This window comes from Sebastes umbrosus, chromosome 5 (assembly GCF_015220745.1).
Source record: "Sebastes umbrosus isolate fSebUmb1 chromosome 5, fSebUmb1.pri, whole genome shotgun sequence".
In the NCBI taxonomy this organism is placed as follows: domain Eukaryota; kingdom Metazoa; phylum Chordata; class Actinopteri; order Perciformes; family Sebastidae; genus Sebastes; species Sebastes umbrosus.
The window spans coordinates 35,101,973-35,126,607 of NC_051273.1; the positions used below are offsets into that span (position 1 = coordinate 35,101,973).

General features: G+C 40.0%; 1 protein-coding gene and 2 long non-coding RNA genes across 3 annotated transcripts; 2 read left to right on the forward strand and 1 right to left on the reverse strand.

Annotated features, from left to right (window-relative positions):
- The first annotated feature begins 17,273 nt into the window (after positions 1-17,273).
- LOC119487895 lies at positions 17,274-18,690 on the forward strand. Its single transcript, XR_005206806.1, has 3 exons — positions 17,274-17,801; positions 18,084-18,189; positions 18,637-18,690. It is a non-coding gene; the product is annotated as an uncharacterized LOC119487895 (long non-coding RNA).
- A 336-nt stretch (positions 18,691-19,026) lies between these two features.
- LOC119487896 lies at positions 19,027-19,850 on the forward strand. Its single transcript, XR_005206807.1, has 2 exons — positions 19,027-19,492; positions 19,599-19,850. It is a non-coding gene; the product is annotated as an uncharacterized LOC119487896 (long non-coding RNA).
- Positions 19,851-19,856: 6 nt separating this feature from the next.
- Positions 19,857-23,977, reverse strand: LOC119488538. The gene is made up of 5 exons (XM_037770274.1): positions 23,780-23,977; positions 22,859-23,114; positions 22,543-22,600; positions 21,840-21,910; positions 19,857-20,141 (listed from the first exon to the last, which is right to left on the reverse strand). Exons 2-5 carry the CDS (start codon positions 23,069-23,071, stop codon positions 19,857-19,859), a joined length of 627 nt encoding a protein of 208 aa, XP_037626202.1. The 5' UTR covers positions 23,072-23,114; positions 23,780-23,977.
- Positions 23,978-24,635: the final 658 nt, after the last annotated feature.

The following is a 24,635-nucleotide window of genomic DNA, read 5'->3' on the forward strand; positions in this document are numbered from 1 at the left end:
CCTCTTTGTGTTACTAATCCTCCTGCAGCTCAACAAGGAAACTGTCAAACACAACATACTGACTGGAGACATACTAAGGCTGATCAATTTATCGATATCATATCGATATTGTGATATGAGACGAGATATCATCTTAGATTTTTGATATCGTAATATCGTGATATGGCATAAGTGTTGTCTTTTCCTGGTTTTAAAGGCTACATTACAGTAAAGAGATGTAATTTTCTGAACTTACCAGACTGTTGTAGCTGTTCTATTATTTGTCATTTACACTTAGTCAAGAGATCCACATTAGTGATGATTATTTATCAAAAATCTAATTTTGTAAATATTTTGTGAAAGCACCAACGGTCAATCCTACAATATCGTCGCAATATCGATATTGAAGTATTTGGTCAAAAATATTGTGATATTTGATTTTCTCCAAGTCCCCAGCCCTAATACATCTAACTCAGTCTGCTGAAGCCACCGATTAGTTTAAGATCAACTTTACAGGTCATTTTACACAGAACAAGACTGTGGATTTAGTCCTCATCTCGTAACACTCAGGTTATACTGGGATTGCTTCACAGACGTAAGGAATAATGACAGACATCAATAACTCTATGAATGTACATATGAACATGTGAGTATTGTATTGAGATAGACTTGAAAAAAATATGAACCTGCAAAGATGTTTCTGATGCAGTATATTTATTTGTTTTTTGTTGCAATTGAAATGTCTGCGGCTTCAAATAATTTGACAATGCTGACATGAAAACAGAGCACAGTTAGATCTGCTGTCAATAAGAATGTGGGAATAACTTAGAACCATAGAAACCTCTAATTTGATGGTGACGTTCATAATCATCAATTATGTACCTTTAAGTTGGTGCAGTACGTGTTTTTTGAAGAGTGCTGCACCTTTAGACATGTTCAAATATAGTGCTATAGGAATGAGTCCTAAAACCCAGAAAAGAGTTGGCATTTTAGCACTTCCTGCTCCCTCGTCTGGAAGTCAATGGATTTTTAGTAAGATGCCTGAAATAAGGTCCAGCGTGTAAGATCTGGCGGTGTCTAGCAGTGACGTAAGGAGATTGCAACCAACTGAAGACTCTCCCGTGTGCCAAGCGTGTTGGAGAGCTACGGTGGCCGACGCAAAAACGTGAAAGTCCTTCTCTAGAGTCATCTTGAGCAGAACCAGTGTGTAGAGAGTGTGTGTACAAACTACATAAGCTACAGTCAGTGAACTGACCTCAGATTCTCCAGTTTACAGTTTGGATGCTTTAGCCCAGCAGACAGCAGCTTCACTCCTGAATCCTTCAGGTTGTTTTTACTCAGGTCCAGCTCTCTCAGATGGGAGGGGTTGGACTTCAGAGCTGAGGCCACAACTTCACAGTGAGTATCTGACATCAGACAGCCAGAAAGTCTGTCATGACACAAAAATTACAAAATATGTTATTATGAAAGAGGACAGTTTATATTTACTTCATGCATTTGATGACTTGACAGATTGATATATACTTGATTAACATTTGATCCTCACATCAGCATTCAGCTAATCTTATCTCAGTGGTTCAGCTAATCTTATCTCACTGTTTGACATGAAACAATAATTCTAATCACTCTCTCTCAAACCTGCAGATTTTTAATCTTTGATTTTCTTTAATCTTGCAGATGAAGAGAGAGAACTGTTACATTGAGGCTTCCCTAATGTCCAGTCTGTCAGTGTGATCTGATCCCAGGTCTGTCTCCACAAAGTTAGCTTGAGGCCTTCTTGATTAGAAAAGCATTTTTAAAACTCAGTGAATAAGTAATAATAATACAGTTGAGAAAGATGAACTCTCTTTACTAGCTACCTTCTGCTGTCAGGTTCACATCCATAAATGGGAAAATTCAGTGACTGCTGCCGAACGGTAGAGAAATTAAATAAATCGCGTAATAATATTAGACCTGTACATAATTAAACATTCATATAATTAGATATTTTGATGACTGCATGGCGTTTTGTCATTTGTTCCATTTTAGAATAAAAATATATAAAAAACATAGATAAGCTATAAAAAAAATAAAGTAAGAATACAGATGAAATGTAAATATGTGTGCATTAGAAAAATAAGAAAGAATCAAAGAAATCACATAAACTTAAGTATAGGGAACATCAGATTACTGCTTACCATTTAATTTTTTTAATGAATAAATTGTTACATTTAAACATTATTAATTAATAAAAAAATGATTTTAAGTTCCATGTAGTGTCATCTATTATTCCATTACTTTTCCTGATGTTTTAGATTTTTGCTGTGTTATTGTTTCAGTATCGGTATCGAGATATTTAGGCAGGGTATCGTATTGAATCGATGTTTCTTACTGTCAGTAACAGCTACCGGGGTCAGTTTTTTCTGTGATACAGAGTGTATTTCACTGGTCTTCCTAACCGTGAGTAGCCGTGACTTAGGTGTGTGATGCAACTATGTCATGGCAGGTGTGTTGCTCAGGACCCAAGGAGGCACAATGTAGAGTCTGAAGTTGTTTGTACGAGCGGTTCTCGAGAAAGCTGCAAGCAGCAACACCCCAAGCCAAGCAGCCCGTTCTGAACAGACATGCTCTGAACGGACACTGCACTGTCTGGATTAAATTAGAAGAAGTAGAAACGAGAAATCGACTCGCACCCCCGCCTCATCCTCCCCGCCGCCGGGAGGCTGCTTCGCCGGCAGTAGAGTGTGCGGCAGCTCCAGGAGACGTACCCCCAGTTAGCAGTTAGCTCAAATTCAGCCAGTGCAAACCCCAGCACCAGGGCTCGGATCCCAGGACCGCCCCGACTCACAATAAACGTTCTGTTGCTGACGTTTCACCGGTTAGACCCAGCGCTCCACCAGCCAGCTGATCTCTTTGTTTTTTTAATTTGTTTTACCAGGTTCACATGTCATTTCCATCACCCAAAACGATAAATAAGAAAAAACTGTAAAATATAACTGACATATTTATGTAATAAACACGTGGAACACTTATAAGAATATTATATTTTAAAGGGACTATTTGTAACTTTCAGAAATGCTTCTTAACAGCGACACCTGTGGCCGTGAAATCAACGAAAGTCAGTGTCGAGCTCGCGCTTGCTCGCTCTACATAGACTTGAAAGAGCATCGCTCAAAACAGTGAGACGACACACGTCAGCTAAAACCACAATATCACTCTATATTTCAGCTGCTTGGCAGTAATGTTAGCTGACCAGACGGAGGTCTCTCCATGAATCATTGCTGATACTGTGTTTGCTTCTCCTGCCTCAGCGCAGGCTGAGAAAGCGGGGCTCCGCAGCGAGAAACTCGTGTCCCTCCGCCCGCAGCCGGAGAGAGCAGGGAGACACCGGCACCCGGTCGGTAACGAGACGACAAGGTTTCTCTCTGCGGAGCCCCGTCACTTCACAAGACACGGGAAACCTCTGTTGGTCTGGAGGAGCTGCAGCAGTTATTTCTGCACAAACGTCCACTGTACATTCACTAGATATTCTCAGAGCTAAACTAACTCTTCTGCAGTGTGGAGTGAGCGCGCGTTCACGTCTAGAGGTGGAGCGAGTACGCAAGAACGTGCGCTGTCTGAGTGAAGGCAGGCAGAGGAGCGGGGACGCCGGCCACACGCGAGCGCGCATGTGTCCCGACCCGGTACATTTATACGCTTAAAAAGTTACAATCAGTCCCTTTAAGAATAATTCATAGTGTGTATATTTGCAGAACTAAACTACTAATCTACACTGATCTTTAAAGTTTATCACATCTGGACTTACTCAGCTTTTCTGCAGTTCCTCACAGCTGGAATCAGTCTCCGTCGTCCCTCCTCTGTTGTGATGTACTTCTTCAGATTCAACTCATCCAGAACCTCCTCTGACATCTGCAGCATGTAGGCCAGAGCTGAGCACTGGATCTCTGAGAGTTTCTTCTCTGATCTGTTCTCTGACTTCAGGAACTCTTGGATCTCCTGATGTACCGACTGGTCGTTCATCTCCATCAGACAGTGGAAGATGTTGATGCTTCTGTCAGGAGAGATATTATCTCTGTTCATCTCCTTCAGATTGTTGATGATTCTCTGGATGATTTCTGGACTGTTGTCTGTCTGACCCAACAGACCTCCTAAGAGTCTCTGGTTGGACTTCAGAGAGAGGCCATGAAGGAAGCGAACAAACAGGTCCAGGTGGCCATTTTTACTTTCAAGGGATTTCTCCATGGCTCTCCACAGGAAGACATCCAGGGATGAATGAACATATATTTTTCCCAGGAAGTCCTCCAGTACCTCTGTGTTGCTGTTTGTGTAACAGTGGAACATGTAGACTGCAGCCAGAAACTCCTGAATGCTCAGGTGAACAAAGCAGTAGACTGTTTTCTGGAAGATCACACACTCTCTTTTGAAGATCTCTGTACAAACTCCTGAGTACACCGAGGCCTCTGTGACATCAAGACCACACCGCTCCAGGTCTTCTTGGTAGAACATGATGTTTCCTTTCTCCAGATGTTCAAACGCCAGCCTCCCCAGTTTCAGAAGAACTTCCCTGTCAGCCTCCATCAGCTCCTGTGGACTCGTCTCACGTCCCTCACCATACTTCTGCTTCTTCCTCTTTGTCTGAACCAACAGGAAGTGTGAGTACATGTCGGTCAGGGTCTTGGGCAGCTCTCCTCTCTGGTCTGTAGTCAACATGTGGTCCAGAACTGAAGCAGTGATCCAGCAGAAGACTGGGATTAGACACATGATGTGGAGGCTCCTGGATGTCTTGATGTGTGAGATGATTCTGCTGGACAGCTCTTCATCACTGACTCTCCTCCTGAAGTACTCCTCCTTCTGGGCGTCAGTGAAGCCTCGTATTTCTGTTACCCTGTCAACACATGCAGGAGGGATCTGATTGGCCGCTGCAGGTCGTGTAGTTATCCAGATGAGAGCTGAGGGAAGCAGATTCCCCTGGATGAGGTTTGTCAACAGCACGTTGACTGATGACTTCTGAGTGACATCAGACACAACCTCGTTGTTCTTGAAATCCAGTGACAGTCTGCTTTCATCCAGGCCGTCAAAGATGAACAGAACTTTACAGACAGCGAGCTTCTCTGCTGTGACCTTCTGTAATGTTGGATGGAAAACATGGAGCAGCTTTAGAAGACTGTACTGCTCATCTCTGATCAAGTTCAGCTCCCTGAATGAAAGCAGAACACAAGACTGGCATCTTGGTTTTCCAAGCCCTCTGCCCAATCCAGAGTGAACTTCTGCACTGAGAAGGTTTTTCCAATGCCAGCGACGCCGTTCGTCAGAACAACTCTGATGTGTCCCTGTTGGTCAGGTAAGGCTTTAAAGATGTCCTGGCACTTAATTGGAGCGCCATGGAGGGTCTTCTTCTTGGAAGCTGTCTTGAGCTGCCACACCTCATGTTGGGTATTAACTTCTTCACACTGTCCCTCTGTGATGTAGAGCTCAGTGTAGATCCTGTTGAGGAGGGTTCCACTTCCTGTTTCATCAGTTCCTTCAGTCACACATTCACATCTCTTCCTCAGACTGATCTTATGTTCATCTACAACCTCCTGCAGACCTCTATTCAGACTGATCTTATGTTCATCTACAACCTCCTGCAGACCTCTATCTGCTGAAAGAGAGAGAACAGTTTAAGACAAAACAAAGAAACGTATTATTTCCAATGCCAATATGAAAATAATCAATATAAGAACATATAAAGAAGTGAAGGTTATAAAGTCGTCATCCCTTCTTGAAGTCAAAACTAACGTCAAAGTGATTTTTATATTTATTTTTAATAGTTTTTCAACAAGTTGCTCTGCAGGACATGACGTATGTTTGTAAGTCAGAGAAAGAGACTTTAGCAGGAAAGCTAATGTTGTTCAAAGTCTATGGCTCTTATTGTGTCTCAGGCTGCTGTCTGGCTGTTAGTCAGTGTGACTGTCAACAAACATCATTCTGACTGGTTAATGCAAAGACGGAGTGCTATCATAAAAACAAAACATAAAAATATAAAATTATTTCTTCTGGGTTCAGATTTTCTCTCAAAGGAGAACAAAGTACAAGTGATGCAGAGCAGATATGTATGGTGGAGCAGATCTTAAATGGTTGTCACAACAATTGTCAGTGTATTAAAACAACAAGTTTCCAGACATGAAGACATCAGCAGACCGATCTACAGTCTTACTTTGTACAGTGCTGGTCTGACTGGCTGTCTGCAGCTGTCGAGGTCTTTTTCTGGATCTGGACATCGGCTCCTCCACAGAAGCATGACTCCTCTTCCTCTCTCTGTGGAGACATTACTTTAGAACTAAAATCATTTGCTGATTGTTGGTGAAAAATATCAAGACTGGGCCAATAATGTCTAGAAGCTCAGATGGTCACAGAGAAGAGTTAAAGTGTTGGTACTTTTCTGTTTGAAATCAGCATTCAGTCTGTAATGAAAATGTTCCTTTATTTAAACTCTTCCTGCTTTAATAAACAATAACTAGCTTTTCCTGTCTGACTGTCTTATTGAACACTAAGTGATCTGGCTGAAGTTTGTTTATTAAAGAGGAACAATGCCTATTTTTGATTGATATTATTCTATTCTGACAAGGAACACCAGGACTAACTTAAAACTAAACTGCCCCAAGTGACTGTGAATCATTAAAGGACATAATCATCTCTCTTTGGCCACTTTAAAAACATTTATATTATTTTGGAGGCTAAATAACATGATGGAAAGAAAACTGCAACTTGCTCATGTACGCACATATTGCGAGGGCACGCCGGGAAACCACAAAGTGGCAGCGGCAAACATAGATGGTAGACAGAAATGACACATCTTGCTCAATCAGTACAACATGAAGCTGCATTTTATAGCAGAACATTTTGTCTTCATCCTCAATGCATCATCGTCCACCAGGTCAGCTTACAGTAAAAACAGTTTCTTACTTTGTGTCTGAGGGTCCAGGTTCATTACTGAAGTCCAGAAAATCATCTTTGGACCGGTCACTCTTCATAGACAGACAGCTGGGTACTGGAGACTCTGCTCTCTGTCTGTACTGAACTCTGCAAACATCAAGATGATTAAACTCATATCACATGAATCCTTGATAAATTCTCTGATGTTAAAGCCATCTAATTAGCTCTAAACACACAAACTACTGCTACTGTCAATAATTAGGAGGTTTAAAAGTGTGTAGCCGTCCTATTTGATTACAGTGATTATGATTGAGCTGTCCCCCGTGCCTCTCGATTGTTGTGGAATTGTTAACCAGAATGTTGTGTATAAGTCCCACTGGAGTCAGTGGACTTTAGATTGTTTTATTGAATGTTAACTAGTTTGAGGTACTTGTTTTTGTTTATATTTTCTTGTGAAAAGAGAAGTTGTTTAATTTGTCTGTTTGTTAGGGATTATTCAGGGCTAGGGTTTGTGCCTTTTTTTTTTTCTCCTTTTCGGCCACCCGAAACCCTCGATTTTAGTTATTATAATTTAAACCATTGTATGTTTTATTTTGCTTTAATTTCAATCACGGCAAATAAACAAGTGAATAAACTTGTGGAGTTGAGGGTGATTGTTTTGTTGGCGTCTACAGAGTCTAGTGTGCAGGAGCTTGACTTTCAGAAGGAGACTCTCATTGCAGAGGCAGCTCCTGCGTCAGCTGGCTCACCCTCAATGCTCGCTAGTTCATCACACAGAGCTTTTGACATTAGTAAACATATCGCTTTAGTCCCAAATTTCCGAGAAACTGAAGTGGATTCCTACTTCAGCGCCTTTGAGCACATTGCTCTGGCTCTTAAGTGGCCTTCTGATATATGGTCCTTACTGTTACAATGTAGGTTACATGGTAAAGCCCAAAAGGTAGTGTCAGCGCTCCCTCTTGAGGACAGTGAAGATTACGACACTGTGAAAGCCGCAATTCTGCGCGCCTATGAATTGGTGCTAGAGGCTTATAGGCAAAAATTTAGAGCCCACAAAAAGTCTGCCACACAAACTTATGTGGAGTTTGCAAGGGATAAGGGAAGTCTCTTTGACAAGTGGTGTTCCGCTTATAAATGTGACGATTTTTCTGCCCTTCGTGAGTTGATGTTATTAGAAGAGTTTTTTTTCATATAATGAGTTAGTAGCAGCTCTTACTTTGTGTCTGAGGGTCCAGGTTCATTACTGAAGCCTGGAGGATGATCTTTGGACCGGTCACTCTTCATAGACAGACAGCTGGGTACTGGAGACTCTGCTCTCTGTCTGTTCTGAACTCTGCAAACACCAAGATGATTTTATTCATATCACATGAATCTCTTTATAGGTCATTAAGGTAGCTCTAAACACACAAACTACTGCTACTGTCAACAATAACGAGGGTTCAAGGTTTGTAGACATTTTCTTAGATTAGATTACATCTTCTCTAGGTGACTGACAGCTGTCACAGATACTAAGAGCAAGAGTTTATTTGAAGAAGTCTGTTAAATTTTAGTCGGCAAATACATTTGTGTAGAAATCTGAATATAGCAGCTCTCTTACTTTGTGTCTGACGGTGCAGGTTAATTACTGAAGTGTAGAGGAATATCTTTAGATATTGCTAAACCAAGCCCCCAGGAGGAACGCCGGGATTTGAAGCAAATTTTCGTAGTGGATAAAAGGAGTGTTTCAGACAGAGGGTGAATACAGGTATATTCAGGCAGACAGTATGAAAAATAATGTAGCATTGTCAAGGTGAACATAGGGTGGTTCCCCTGAATGTTTAACCAGCACAACATATCTGCGAGGTCTTGCCAGCAAGCTGTTTGTGACTGAGGGGATAGATGGACCAGTACCACGGGAACATGTCAGTCTTCATGTTTTCGTAGGTCTCGCGCTGAGTAGCTATTAGTGTGTGTGGTGGAGGAGCTGAGCCTCGCTCTTGATGAAACACCAACACAGAGAGCAGAGGACAGAAGCAGCGAGCCCGTAAAGGACACCAAAACATAGCAGCATAGTTGTTTTCTGTTCAGTTGGCTCAGACGCTGTGAAAAAGCACCTATAATGGCAGAGAAAACCCAGATTTTTATCAGTTGTAGCCACATTTTGGCAAATTCCACGATATTCCACATTTTACAGTCGATTCCATTTTTATTATCATATTCAAATCACAGGATCCTACAGAACTCATTACTTTTTATGTTAGCAGAGTCCCCTTTCTTCACATTTGTTTATGTGCTAAAAGTGTGATTAAGGGTTCTTTCACATCTGTAGTTGGGTTCATGTGGTCTGGACCAAGTGAAAAAAATAATACATTGTTGTATTTTAGTTCTGGTCCGGTTCCTGTTCACACTGAGTTTTTACAACCTAACCAGAGGAGTAAACAGGAAGTTATAAAGACTGACAGGGAACTGATTGTCATCCTGCATCATCAAGACCCACGTGGGGAAATCTAATTCTGTGAGTGACAGAAGTTTATGCAGCACATTAATGCTTCTGATGTGTATATTTGTGTTCTTTGATTAATAAATACTAATAATAAACATTATTAATATTATTAGACTGCAAACCGACCAAATATTATGATGAATAATAGTAGAGACAGGACTGTACAAAAGCCCCTTTGCACGCTTTCAGATGACTGGTGCGAACATAGTTCGAACATCGGGGAGTGCACAGACATGTGCATGAGGCGTAATACTGCGGGATCACTGTCACACACTTTTACAAGGATACAAGCACAACAGTTTTAACAGCTGACGTGCTTCTATACATGACTTTAAATACAGATCAATAAGATCACTTCCTGAACAGATTTCACCATCAGCAGATGGATCTATTAGTAGTTTAGCTTTTGAAATCATGTTGAAATCACATATCTGCTGGTGGTTGGTTTGCTTGCTTTCACACCAGAAACGAAACGCTCCCAGAATCCGCTTGGAAGCGGACCGAGACCTACCATCTCAAGTGGAACAGAGTTTGGTTGTTTGGTCTTCACCAGAGTTTGAATGAGCTTTCACACCGGCCCAAACAAACCGTACTAACCGGGCAAATAGACCTGAGTTCGTTTTAACCCAACAGAATGGGTTATCAGTGAAAGCAACCTTAGAGACCTGTTTTGCTAGCAAAGGAGTAAATAGAGAGAGAGAGAGAGAGAAAAAAAACAAAAAAAAAACGTAATCCGCTCATAGGAGCAATCGATGATGATTTTCTACTTTAGACCCTGTTTGGTTGCCATTTTGAAAAATGTCTGCCATGTACCCCGGGGGCCGAATTTGCAGTGCCCTGATATCTATATCTTTTCATAACATATAAACTATCTATGCCAAATTTGTTGCTTCTATCGAAAAATGCACAATTGTTACAAATATTTCAGTTTAGCTGCCCGGCTACCACCCTGCCTCAGTTTACAGTCTCCATCCTTCTGCTCCGTTATTCATTTACAGGAAACATTTGACCTTTGAGTTTATCTATGAGGGCGTGTGTGTGTTGCTCACACAAATCAGCTTGTTAACACGGTGTGTTCATGAGAATCTCTTTTGGCTTGAAAAGGTTGAATTAAATTGAGTTTGGTCAAATGTTATCTCATTTTATGTTTAAATCAATTTGGTTAAAAACTAATGTAACTGTAATATTTCTGTTTTTTTCAGACTTATATAACTAAGATTCTTCTCAACATCTGAAAGAAAAAAATATTGTCTGTTGCATAATAAAAAATAATTTAAGCCATTTTCCTGAGCTGCAACCCTTTTTCATAATCCAAACATAGATGGTAGCCAGAAATGACACTTCTTCTTGCTCAATTAGTACAACATGAAGCTGCATGTTGAGGAATATAAATCTTTTAGCAGAACGTTTTGTCTTCATCCTCAATGCATCATCGTCCACCAGGTCAGCTTACAGTAAAAACAGACTCTTACTGTGACTCTGAGGGTCCAGGTTCATTACTGAAGAGTGGAGGATCATGTTTGGACTCGTCACTCTTCGTAGACAGACAGCTGGGTACTGGAGACTTTGCTCTGTCCTCCTCTTCCTCCACACAATCACTCATCTTCTGATCTGAAGTCATTCTGAGAGGTGAAACAGGGACACTGACTGTGAGCTCAGATCATTTAAAGGAAACAAGTTTGTTCAAGAGTCACAGGTAGGACAGAGAGAACAGGAAGTAACACAAAGTATTACAGTATAATAAAACCATCCAGCATTCACCTGGTCAGTTCTCTTTAAATCTCTGCTTGTTTTCTTGGGTTACAGCAGGTTTAATGAACATTATTCAGCCAGTCATGACTTTGTGTTCACACATGAATAAAACTTTTGAGTTCATTCTACTTTTCTCTCCTCTACAGTCCACAGGGAGAAAACTGACTCAGAGACTTTGACAGTAAAATAATAAAATGTTGGATTAACACTCACCCTGCTTCAGCCTTCAGTCTTCATCCTTCTGCTCTGTTGACTCTAAATGGAGTCATTGAACACTTTTAGAGTCAGGCTTCTCATCCTGTTCTGTCCTGTCCTGTGTTCATGTACCTGGATCACCTGCTAAGTGTTGCTCCTCCCCTCTACATTTCCATGAAGTCAGGTGAGTTTATGTGAGTACATCTGAGTGTGTGTGTGTGTGTGTGTGTGTGTGTGTGTGTGCGTGCGTGCGTGTTTCTAAAGTTTCAAGTTTCAAGTTTATTTGTAATATGCATTTAAAAGTACAGTGTACAGTGAAATGCAATGAAATGCATTTTACCCTGGCTCTCTCTCAGCCCTTAAAATCTATAAATAGTACAGTTAAATAAATAGATAAATAAATACTACAATAAATAAGACAATACCTGAGAATAAAATTATAAAACAACCTAAAACATCCATAAAACAATCCACAGCTCTGCATTCATTTAGTGCTACTGTTCAGTAGTATGACCGTCTGAGGGTAAAAACTGTCTCTGAGGCGAGAGGTCCGAGCTCTGATGCTCAGTAGGCGCTACCCTGAAGGGAGATAAGTGATAAGTGTATATGCTGGATGACTTGTGTCCTGCATGATACAAAGTGCTTTCTTCTTGCAGCAAGTGGTGTAAATGTCCTGTAACTGTGGTAACTGTGATCCCATAATATTAGATGCTGTTTTCACTGTCCTCATCAGGTGTTTGTGGTGATATGATGTAATGTTGCCAAACCATAACAGTATGCATCCAGTTAAGATGCTTTCTATTGTGGACCGGTAGAAGTTGATGAGGGTTTTTGTGGACATACCGTGTTTCTTTAAACACCTAAAAAAATAAAGTCTCTGTTGTGCCCTTTTTATGACCCAGCTGATGTGCAGGGACCAGGGGCCTCATGCCTGGATAGCCAGCCATCATGCGCCGACCATACGTTGGTCCAGTCTAATAACATGAGAATACAAGTTGTTGTTAAGCCCATTAGCTAATAGAAAGATGTTTCAGTTTAGTTGTAGCTGCCCCAGGAAAATGCTTAGTAGGCTACAACACAGCCAATGCCAAAAGTTCTAAAGAGTATGTTTCAACATTATGCAAACAAAACGGAGCATGCTAAGGGCTAAGGTAGCCTACCGTACTCGGTTTGACAAGTAACTATAGGCAGCCTACTTCAGCATGTTATTTTTACCCTTTATCTTCACTTACCTCTTGAACAGCTTTAACAACAGCAGCTTCCAGCTGAGCGTTGGATACCATTCCTTTTTTTCTTAAACCGAATTTCTTACAGAAATGTTTTATGTTGGACACAGAACCACCCTTTTCCAAGCCCATGCATACGAGGGTAGAGGAAATGTCTTCATATGTGCTACCATTTAGCATCATATTTTGGATGGTGTCATAGTATGGCTCAAGTGCCATCTTTGTGTTCACTGGCAGTGGACTTGATGGTGTGCGTAGAACCCTGAAAACAGGAGGAAAATTAAATAATGAACTCAAGATAATTTGTGCTGATGCTCCTGTATTAATCAAGAAATCATGCATTCATATTCACTCAATGTTATGAAGTTATCAATGAGCTTCACAGAATATCATGTTATATTCACACAGTCGACTTCAACAGTTAAATGTCAATTTCATGAAAGAGCATGAAAACAAGTTATACTCTAACTAGTATTAAAAATAGCAAATGTTGAAAACTACGGAAAATACCAACAGTACTTCAAGTGCCTCTTAATATATGCATATACACACTCAACAAGTACTTGTTGCAATTTGTAACAAAGCAGCAAATGCATGTGTGGGTCCACTGTGGGTTTACTGTGGGCAGTGTGAGCAAGGGCAAACCCACACTAATCATATGTAGACCCCAGTTTTGCCCTTTGGGGCCCCCTATATGGTTTACTATATGAATCCGTCTATTAATAGTTTACAACGTTACCTATGAACCGAGCCGCTCCCTCTCTCCTGGAACCGTCTGGAGGCTCAGTAGAGTCAGTCAGTCTGTCTATGGGGGAGGGGCTGTCCTCTGCACTTCATTTGACCCCTGTGTGCTACCTGCATGCTCGTGTGCATGCAGCAGAATCATCACCTCTGATTGGCTGCTAGTCGATTGGCCTGAAAGTGGTCTGATGAACAGGACAGTTTGATGGCAGACTCCTTGGCTCCAGTCCTTAGACTAAGAATTAGTAACACCACACCATACACATTCATGTAATGGAGTGCACATTATTCACATTGCAGTTGCAGATTGTATTTTCTTCATTAACAAAATTAAACTTTACCTTCTAGTTGATTAAAAAAATAAAACAAACACTGAAGGCCTACCAAAGAGACGAGCAAAATATGGTATACAAATTCTTTATTGTCAATTTATTCTGGGCTGCACGGTGGTGCAGTGGTTAGCACTGGCACCTCACAGCTAGAGGGTCGCAGGTTCAAATCTGGCTTGCGGCCCTTCTGTGTGGAGTTTGCATGTTCTCCCTAACGGGATAAGCGGTTGCAGATGGATGGATGGGTTTGAACTATGCTGGTCCCATATAGGTCTCATGTTCTAGTCAAACCTTTGAAAGCATTGCATCACACAGAATATGTCAATACTGCATTTAAGTAGGCATTAATAAACTGGTTATTTAAAGTTCATGTAGTTTACTATCTTTTTTAATCATGCACAGCTTCACATCTAGTAGATGATTTCCCCCTTTTAACACACCTCTGATCATCTGTAAAAAGCTAAGTGATGTCAGAAATTAACACAGGTGTTATAATGTTACTTGGGTTGTGAACGTGCCTGTAGATGACAGTGTTGTAGCTACAATGCATGTGTTAAACTAACAGTATTTTTTCAAATTCAGCTTCAAAACTGATTAAAATCCACCTCAGTTAATAGGCTATTGACCCCATTCATTTTCACATTGGACTGGAAATGGGATGGATCAAGAATTACTTATTTGGGTATACAATTTACGTCACACTTTACAGGTCTACGACTGATGAGTAATTACTTTGTCTTTGTAATTAGAAATCATAAGTGAAGTGTCACATGAGGTTTGCCTGCAGTGAATGCTGACATGTATGACCTAGTTATGATAGCATGGCCACATGTCTGCTGTAACTGGTGGGTTATAACATCATTTTCTATCTGTATGGTGCTCTGGTAGGAATGTGCACCCAACATGTTGCACGGATGGATTCTAATAGCTTTTTCTGTGTATTGGGGAATGTAGTGATGGGTAATGTATGCTCGATTTACAAGTAGTATAAATGTAAGGACGCGTAAAGCAAAGTTAATAACTTTTTGAACTTTAACTTTATAGTTTTAAACAGTTTTTATCACATGAAATGCACTTATTTAAAAAATAAAACCTTTAAATCTATAAACCAATGTAGCAATAAAGAGATAGTCAAAATCTGTTAAAATGCAGATTTTAACCGTCTCATAGGATAGTCAATAGGTAAGTTTTTTCAGTTTATGTATGTAAAGTAGTGGTTAAGTTATGCAAAATGACAAAATATTTCTTTCTTTAGGCATATATTTTATTGCAATTAAACAGTTTTAAATAGATTAATAACAGTATTTTTATGTATTTGACAGTGATATATTGATATAACAAACATATTTTTTTGTAAAATTACAGAAAATCCTTCTACTTTTATCAGTAAAGAATACTTTATTTGTACGGTTAGTTTTGTTAAAATTTGCATTCAAAAGCTGTTAAAAAACAGATATTTAATGTATTCCATTTATACAGATTTTTTGTTAAAACACATGACACATTTCAATAAAAAGTTAAACATTGTAATTTTTACATTTATTTTCTGTCATTTTGAAATACAAAGACAAAATGTAAAAATCTCTTGAGGAAAAACTAAAGAAAAAGAAAAAAGTATTTTTTACAGTGTGGATGCAATAGAACGGAGGAGAGAGAGAGCGAAATCTAGTGGCTGAATACAGTTACTAATCAAAATATTGGTGATTACAAATGGGTTACATCTGAATATGTTATTTTTGTTAAAAAAAAAAGGAACAATATAAAATGTTTGTTGTAGCTCTGTTCCTATCTTAATTCAAGTTATTTAAGGAACTTTCATTAACAGTTAAATGGTATCAGTGTTGAGTACTATAGAGTTTTACACTGCCTGGTTTAAGTCTATGTTTTAGTTTTATTGCCCAGTTTAAAACATATGTTAGAAAAGTAATCCAAAATGATCAAATGTAGTAACGATGAAGTAATGAAATAGTTAGGCAACATTACATGTTTAACCGGTTAGGGCCTAGTAATGTGTAACCTTTGAATAAACTTTTCTAAAGTAACCTTCTAAATACTGTTAACAAGTGCTGGTTCACAAACAACACTTTTTTCAAATATTGACTTTTTTTATTATTATTTCTTACGCTGTGGCATAAAATGTATCTCCCTCCCTATTCTTTCTTCCTTTCTACGTAAAGATCTGTAAACTGTCCTGATGGGCAGTGTCACTACCGGGTGAAAGGTCGCCAAATGCCCGCACTTGTCTATAAAAGGCGCAGACCTACTCACTTGCGCCCTCTACCACCTTACCCTACTTACCCGACTTACTCTACTTACCTTGGAACAATGCTTCACGAAGAAGAGAAAGTTACCCTTTGGCGTGGGGAAAGAACATTTAATATTCGGGAGGTGGACCTGAATACAGCCAATGTGGCAAGAATTTTCAAGGTTTGTACTAATTCTATTTTGTAAAGTAATTAGCCTATAGCACAATCTGGATTTAAACCTGAAAATGGTCAGAGTATAATCAACGAAAATAGATGTAGGGCCTTTACCTACTTCATTTATTGTGAAAAGAAAAGTTAATGAACTGACCGTTACTTCTTTTGTCATATTTTCCGATAGCGTTACTTCCATTAATAGGTTACAATGTTAAGGTTGGTCTTGGGCCTTCGGGCCACAATGCCTGCATGAGCAGCGCGCGACAGCTACCTTGCTGCCACGTGAGCAGCACGTGTGGCCATATATATCTTTCTCAATAGACTTATAGGGCCTTCTGGTGTATAGCTACCCTGCCAATGGTTAAGCCACCTGTGAGCAAGGCCGTTATCCAATTATTGATGATTAAACATTTAGTGTATTATTAAAATATAAATTGATGACAGACAGAAAGTGACTTGGGTCAATGACGGTGTTGTGCCGAAATTGGACTCCCTGCCATAATTCGACTCCCCACCGCGTGTAGCGGGGCTTGGATGCTGCGTAGGCGGACATAGAACCTAGTTTTATAATTATTAATATTATTTTGTAGTATTATATTATTATTACTCCATTGATAAGCATTAATAAAGTTCGGTTCCACTTTGGATTTTACAGCTCCATAGCCACTTGGTCCGCATTTTTTTGGTTTTATTTCTCAAGCATATTTGTGTAATAAGCATTAATGGCTTATTAATAATTTTAGTTATTTAGCTAGCTCGAAATTACTGATTCATCACAATTCTCTGGCGGACATACTTTTCCGGTTCAGACTACACGATATCAGCCGATTATAGCCTGACACGGCCGTCGTAGGGGATCGACTCGGAGTGAGAGAATTGATCGTTTTATCTCCTGTGGTGTGTCATAGTACACAACAACCGACGCTGCGTCCAGACAGAAAGTCTAGCATGTTTGATTTTTATTTTGCTTTCCACGACGTGTTCCGTTATGGCAGTGAATTTGACCAGCTGAGCACAGACTCACAGTTTACGCTGTAAACAGAAGCACATGGCTACTAATTATGCAGAATGATGTCATCGGACCTCGCAGTAGGATATTCAATTTAGGTTGTGTCGGAGTAAAAAACACCACCGCTGTTGCGTCTTTGCGCACAGAGCGTCCCGTTGCGCGCGCGCTTTCTCTTCTCCCTGTGAATTATATTTTTATTGTTCTCCCTTGGAGCGTCGTGGGCCCCATTACATGGTCGGGCCCGGGGGCTTGAGCCCCGGTAAGCCCGTATATTAAGACGGCGGTGCCGGGAGAGTGTGTATTGTCAGAACGGGACCGACGTGTAGGCTGTCATGTGTCGCGGCCATGTCACGACAAGAATTTATGACTCTCAATCGTCTAACCTGACATAGTGACCATCGTAACCATCAAAAATATCCTGTAGTCTGAATCTGCCAAGCCAGAGCAAAGTCAGTCCGTCAGGTCTGTGTGTATCGGAGTGAAGGAGAGTAAAGTTAGTTCAGGAGTGGGACCAGGTGTGAGATGTCTGTGTGTGTGAGAGTGAGTGTGACACTGAGAAAGACAGAAAGTAAATACATGAAAAATGACAAACCTTAAAAAATATTTTCATCCCTGTTTCAACCCCTCTTTCAGCTGATTCCATCCACAATTTATTTTGTGGCTGACGGAGGGGATGTGGTGCTGCCCGGCCCCACTGGCTACGTTGACCGTATCAATGTAGGCAGCCGATATGAGGTCTGCGGGGGGAGGGCCCTGCATCCCAGGCAGCTGAAAGTAGGGCTGCAACTAACAAATATTTTATTTTATTCTATGAAATGAAAAATAAAATGGTGAAAAATGTTGATCAAAGCCCAAGATGACATCCTCAAATGTCTTTTTCTGTTCATCATTTAACAGCTATTCAGTAGAGGAGTAAAGAAACCAGAAAATATTCACATTTAAGAAGCTGAAATCAGAGAATTTTCACTTTATTCTTAAAAACTAACTAAGTGATTGATCGATTTTCAAAATAGTTGATAATGTCTCTAATAGTTGATAGTCGATTTATCTTTGCAGCTGTACCCTCAAGACAGCCTGGAACTTTTCAGTTCCAGGCGAGGCCTGCAGCATCTCTTGGTCATGCTGGACCTCCACCCCCACGAGCAGCGCGACTGTTCACAAGGTAAGAAACCAGTTAATATTGAAAAAGTAATTGACTAAAAAAAGAGTTATTACAAGGGTGTGAATGGCTTGTTTCTTAAATGACCAATCAGTAAATACCAAAGAACAAGTTTGAATGCACATTTGTGCTGCTCCCGTTAAAATGGTTTCATTACAAGTCTTTCCAGTTTGAATAAAAGCCTTTCCAGACTGATATCATGCAGAGAAACAATGTGCAAAATATGTCTGGATGTGCAGCCAGACGATTAACAAAAGCATTATCGTCAAAACAGTGAATTTACAGATGATTAATGACACCTAATTCACTAAATATTAGCATTTCTTGCTTAAATAAATAAGAGAAGAATTGTTGTTGATTTTTGATTTGTACAAACTCTGCACTTGGAAATATCTCTCTTTCTCTCTTTCTATCCAGCCCATCCCGCTGTCTTTTTCTCTGTCTTGAAAGGAACATACTAATCGGAAGGGTGGAGAGGGGAAACCTCCAAGTTGATGGGGCAACATTATTTGTAGAATTTAGCCAGCAGGAGGCAACCGTCCCCCTCATGACGGCTAACGTGAAAGCCGAATTGCGGACGGTGGAGGACATTGTCCTGTGCGATGCACACGGACACAAACTGGCAGACTCCAGCGGGACAACTGGTATGTTATAGTATTTACAAAGTTTGTCAATTCCTGTGACTTAGCTGAATGCTTTGCAGTTTTGAAAGTTTTCTTTTTTTGTTGAGGGATTTGAATCTTAATTCAGGGTTCAATTCTTTTTCTAACAGTTAATGAAACTGATCAGAGGGATGGGGGGGTGGGGGTTAACTTAAAAACTCGCAAGTTAATAGGCTGAGCTCTGAGTGCAAGGACTGACAGCCCCTGACATTCATATAGCAATTACAAACTTTTAGTAAATGTTTTGATTTGATTTAATGACAAAATCATAAGAATAATAATGGACTTAAACAGTCTTCTATTTTGGGATATGGTTGAGAGATGTAACAAGGCTGTTATACTGGTAAAGAAATCAAACACAGATTCTCTGTAGGTGCCAGCACCTGTAGTGTCATGTTATCACCTGGGCAGTCTAGTAGTTTCCCTGTGTTTCCTCTGTTTCCCTGTCCTTTTGTCTCCTGTGTGTTTTACCCTGTCAGCCTGGTCTGTCGGTAAGGAGGTGTGGCCATCTCCTCCTCCCTCTCCTGGGCGGTCGTTGCTGGAGCAGCTGACACCAATCATCAATCAAGACACACTCTGCAGTATATCAACCCTGGTCTTCTATTCCTGCCATTCATCGCAAGATCGTTATCGTCGCCACAGTGGTAGTACGCAGTCAGGCTCTCTTACATTGCTCGTTAGTTTTTGACTTTGTCTCTGCTCACTTTTGTAGCTTTTGGTGCTCATCCTATTTTTGTCCTTTTGTCCTAGTGTGGTATACTTACCTGCCAGCTGCCTCCACTTCCTGCGATACCTACCTGCTCACTCTCCAACATCATTGCTTCTCCTCCGATCACAGTAGACTGGAAACACCATCTGGAGGAACACTGGAACCCCATTCCCCATGCTCCCTTGAAGACTTTCAGTCTTTAATCCCAGCCACGTTGGACTCTGAGAAACCTTGCCCTGTCCACCATTTAAATTTATTATTTATTAATAAATTCTCATTGTTACAACTTTAAACCTTGACTAGTGTGTGCTGCTTTTGGGTCCACGTTTTGTTTCACCAGAACATAACAGCCAATTTAGTTCAGTAGTGAATGTTGTGGCACATACTCGTTTGTACACTTCATCATATATGGTGAGATTATTTTTAATTGGCATGATGGAATGCCCCACCACTTTCCCACTGTAGCCGTCTATGGCCATGACGTATGTCACGCCAAACATGATCATCTTTTCGTTTTGGTCGATGTGCATTTTATGGCCCATGTATGCAGCATGGTAGGGCAAAGGATTCAGGTTTCTCAATCCCTAGGACAGGATGGAAAAGAAAAGACAGATGGATGAACATTCAAGACTTGTATGGTTGTGATATTAAACGGGCAGTTCACCCAAATCACAACAACGCCTATTTTTTTTCACTTACATGACATGTTATTTAGCCATCCAAATAGTTTCTGCGTGATTTCATGGGGTTTCTAGAGATCTGCTTTAACTCACTGTGATATAATGAACCTAAATATAGCAAATGTTTGTTGCTTTCAAATCACTTAAAAATCATGTTAAAAAACCTGACTGCAACTTCTTTTCCACAATATAATAACCCAGTTATGTTGTATTTCAGTTCAAAAATAGAGAACCCAAATGCAGGGCACCAGGCAGGCAGGTAAAATGAACAAAAGGCTGATTCCAAACAACAAAACGTACAGGCAACAATAACTGAGGGAGTAGGTTAAAATAAAATCATGTGCCTCTGTGTCCTCCGGTGCTCCTAACGGCATCTGCAAGATTTCACAGACCGGAAGAAAACAAGCAGTAAGAGCTGATCTGGAGTCTGATGTCCAGTTTCCATCTATGAGAGCCGGCTGTCAACCAACTGTAACCCAGTGTGTTTCGCCACTTAAATATAATTTTCCAGGCCCGTTATTAGCAAAAATACACACTGAATTTCTCGAGCTTCTCTCCTTTCTCTCACAGGGAGACGGCAGCAAAAAAATCACGACCATCTAATGACGCACTTCTCCCCAGCCAATCAGTAGCTGAGGAACTTGACGTTGCCTCATGACTGAGTAATAACCCATGGTTATAACTCATGGTAATAACCCATGGTAATAACCCATGGTAATAACGGTAGAATGGAACAAACAGCAAGGCAGGTTTTAACCACACCTCACCAAATGTTAACAGCACATTTCAAACAAACTTATTATGCTGCATTTACTGTCATCAAAAAATTGCACAACTCCCCGTGTAAATATTTACATTCAAACACTATACGGCTATACATTTTTTTTAAATATCCTATGGTTGGTCCTGGAGTGTAAAAAGAGTTCATACTGTGTTAAGCAAGAGCACAAGTTCTGCAATGACACCGCTGATTACAAAAAACGTAATGTTTATTAGACTCTCAGGCAAAGTTTATAATAATAGAGCTTGATTTTGTGGTTGTTGATAAAAATACCTTAGTTCTTGTCCTCAATGTCAAAATAGTGTCAATACACTGTGGAAGAAGTAACAAATCATGCAGTACTTACTTTGTGGACTATTGTTAGTAATTATTGAGTAACCAGGTCATTATATTTGGAAAGAGACATCGCATTTGGGTTTCTGATGTGATTTTTAGACACAAATACTATTTTGATTGCTAGATAAAATCCCTGATAAAAGAATAAGTGGGCTGTGTTTCGAGCAAATTGCCACTTTTAAACAGACTGAAATGTATTAACAGAGATACTAGGCCTAAAATATAAAAATTGGATAATATACTGTACATTGTTTTTAAGAAGAGGTCCTGTGAGAGTGTTAGTTAGACCTTTGCATGTTAAAACCTTTTATAGATAACTATCACAGTTACACATGCAGGTTACATTAATGCATGCATTTCTGCTTCATTGTACAGCACAGATATAGATAGGAATTATGTGAGGGAGAAATTAAATAAAATTTCATGAAATAATTCAAATTCAAGGCAGAGTGGAAGATGAAAAAGGCATTTATGTTCAAACTTACTTGACTACGTGCTTCGTGGTTTGACAGCTGGGAAACACGTAATGCAGCTGCCACACGTTGTTGTGAGGCATGTGTCAGGGATGTGAGCTTAAAGGGGGACCTAAACGCAGAGTTACCAGGCATAAAGGTAGATTTAAATAAAAGCGAGCTTTAATAAATGAAGCTGAAGTGTCCAAACAACAAAAACCAACAGGCATCAAAAAACAAAAATGCAGGGAGGGGAACAAAGTACAAAAGAATAAATCCAACAAACAACAAAAAACAAATTGAGAACAAAACCAAAAATTACCAACCAGAGGACACGAGGAACACTAGGATCAAGGCAGGAGTGATGAGCAAAACGGGGAAAAGGTAGACAAGGCAGGAACGACAAACAAACTGACAAAGACGGAGGGGAACACACAGGCTTAAATACAAGAGGGTGATTAGACACAAGTGGAACAAATCAGGGCGGGGCAGACAATCAACAAAGGTGGGAAAACAAACAAAGGGAGGAAGTAAAACCAGACAAGACACAGGAGGAGTGAATTACAAAATAAAACAGGAAACACTGGAATGAATGAATATAAAAGAAACCAAATCCAAAACAAACCAAAATCACATTAACAGAACTAATAAACCCAAAGAAGGAACATAAGACAATCTTAACTTATAACAAACAGAAAAAGTTCAATGTTCTGGCACAGCCAGACCATGACAGCATGCACGCCTTTGCTGGCTAGATAGCCAGCCATCATGCGCCGACCATACGTTGGTCCAGTCTAATAACATGAGAATACAAGTTGTTGTTAAGCCCATTAGCTAATAGAAAGATGTTTCAGTTTAGTTGTAGCTGCCCCAGGAAAATGCTTAGTAGGCTACAACACAACCAATGCCAAAAGTTCTAAAGAGTATGTTTCAACATTATGCAAACAAAACGGAGCATGCTAAGGGCTAAGGTAGCCTACCGTACTCGGTTTGACAAGTAATTATAGGCAGCCTACTTCAGCATGTTATTTTTACCCTTTATCTTCACTTACCTCTTGAACAGCTTTAACAACAGCAGCTTCCAGCTGAGCGTTGGATACCATTCCTTTTTTTCTTAAACCGAATTTCTTACAGAAATGTTTTATGTTGGACACAGAACCACTATTTTCCAAGCCCATGGATACGAGGGTAGAGGAAATGTCTTCATATGTGCTACCATTTAGCATCATATTTTGAATGGTGTCAAAGTATGGCTCAAGTGCCATCTTTGTGTTCACTGGCAGTGGACTTGCTGGTGTGCGTAGAACCCTGAAAATAGGAGGGAAATTAAATAATGAACTCAAGATAATTTGTGCTGATGCTCCTGTATTAATCAAGAAATCATACATTCATATTCACTCAATGTTATGAAGTTATCAATGAGCTCAACAGAATATCACATTCTATTCACACAGTCGACTTCAACAGATAAATGTCAATTTCATGAAAGAGCATTAAAACAAGTTATACTCTAACTAGTATTAAAAATAGCAAATGTTGAAAACCCTACGGAAAATACCAACAGTACTTCAAGTGCCTCTAAATATATGCATATACACACTCAACAAGTACTTGTTGTAATTTGTAACAAGGTCCACTGTAAACCCACACTAATCATATGTAGACCCCAGTTTTGCCCTTTGGGGCCCCCTATATGGGTTTAGACTGCGAGTTAGCCGGTGCGGGGCCCGCAGCAGTTTCGCCGTTTGGGGCACCAATGAGTGTTAGAAAATCCACACGGACCACCAGAGTTGAAACTTTTTACAGATGCTCTAGGTGAGAGGTATTCAAACTTTTTTATTCAAGGTACACCAGTGAATGTTCCATCAAGTCAGAGGTCTGCAACAATTTGTTTATAAAAGTTTGTAAAATCATAATTCTGACAGTAAAACCTCTTAGATTCTGTCTTTTGTTGTTTTTGAGAATATCGTTACCTCTGAACCGCACCGCTCCCTCTCTCCTGGAACCGTCTGAAAGCTCAGTAGAGTCGGTCTGTCTGTGGGGGAGGGGCTGTGCTCTGCACTTCATGTGACCCCTGTGTGCTACCTGCATGCTCGTGTGCATGCAGCAGAATCATCACCTCTGATTGGCTGCTAATCAATTGGCCTGAAAGTGGTCTGATGAACAGGACAGTTTGATGGCAGACTCCTTGGCTCCAGTCCTTAGACTATGAATTAGTAACACCACACCATACACATTCATGTAATGGAGTGCACATTATTCACATTGCAGTTGCAGATTGTATTTTCTTCATTTACAAAATTAAACTGTACCTTCTAGTTGATTAAAAAAATAAAACAAACACTGAAGGCCTATCAAAGAGACAATCAAAATATGGAATAAGAATTCTTTATTGTCAATTTATTCTTTAAAATTGAGAATAGAGAATTACGATGATGTTGATGCACATTATTAGGAGTTTGATTATGATCAGCAATGTAATTTGGTAGATAAAAGTAGATGAGCTCATATCCGGGTTATGATATGCCTCGTGGTGCGATACACATAATCCAGGATACTGAAGCATGTAAAGACCATCCTGTCTAATGATGGGTTTGAACTATGCTAGTCCCATATAGGTCTTATGTTCTAGTCAAACCTTTGAAAGCATTGCATCACACAGAATATGTCAATACTGCATTTAAGTAGGCATTAATAAACTGGTTATTTAAAGTTCATGTAGTTTACTATCTTTTTTAATCATGCACAGCTTCACATCTAGTAGATGATTTCCCCCTTTTAACACATCTCTGACCATCTGTAAAAAGCTAAGTGATGTCAGAAATTAAC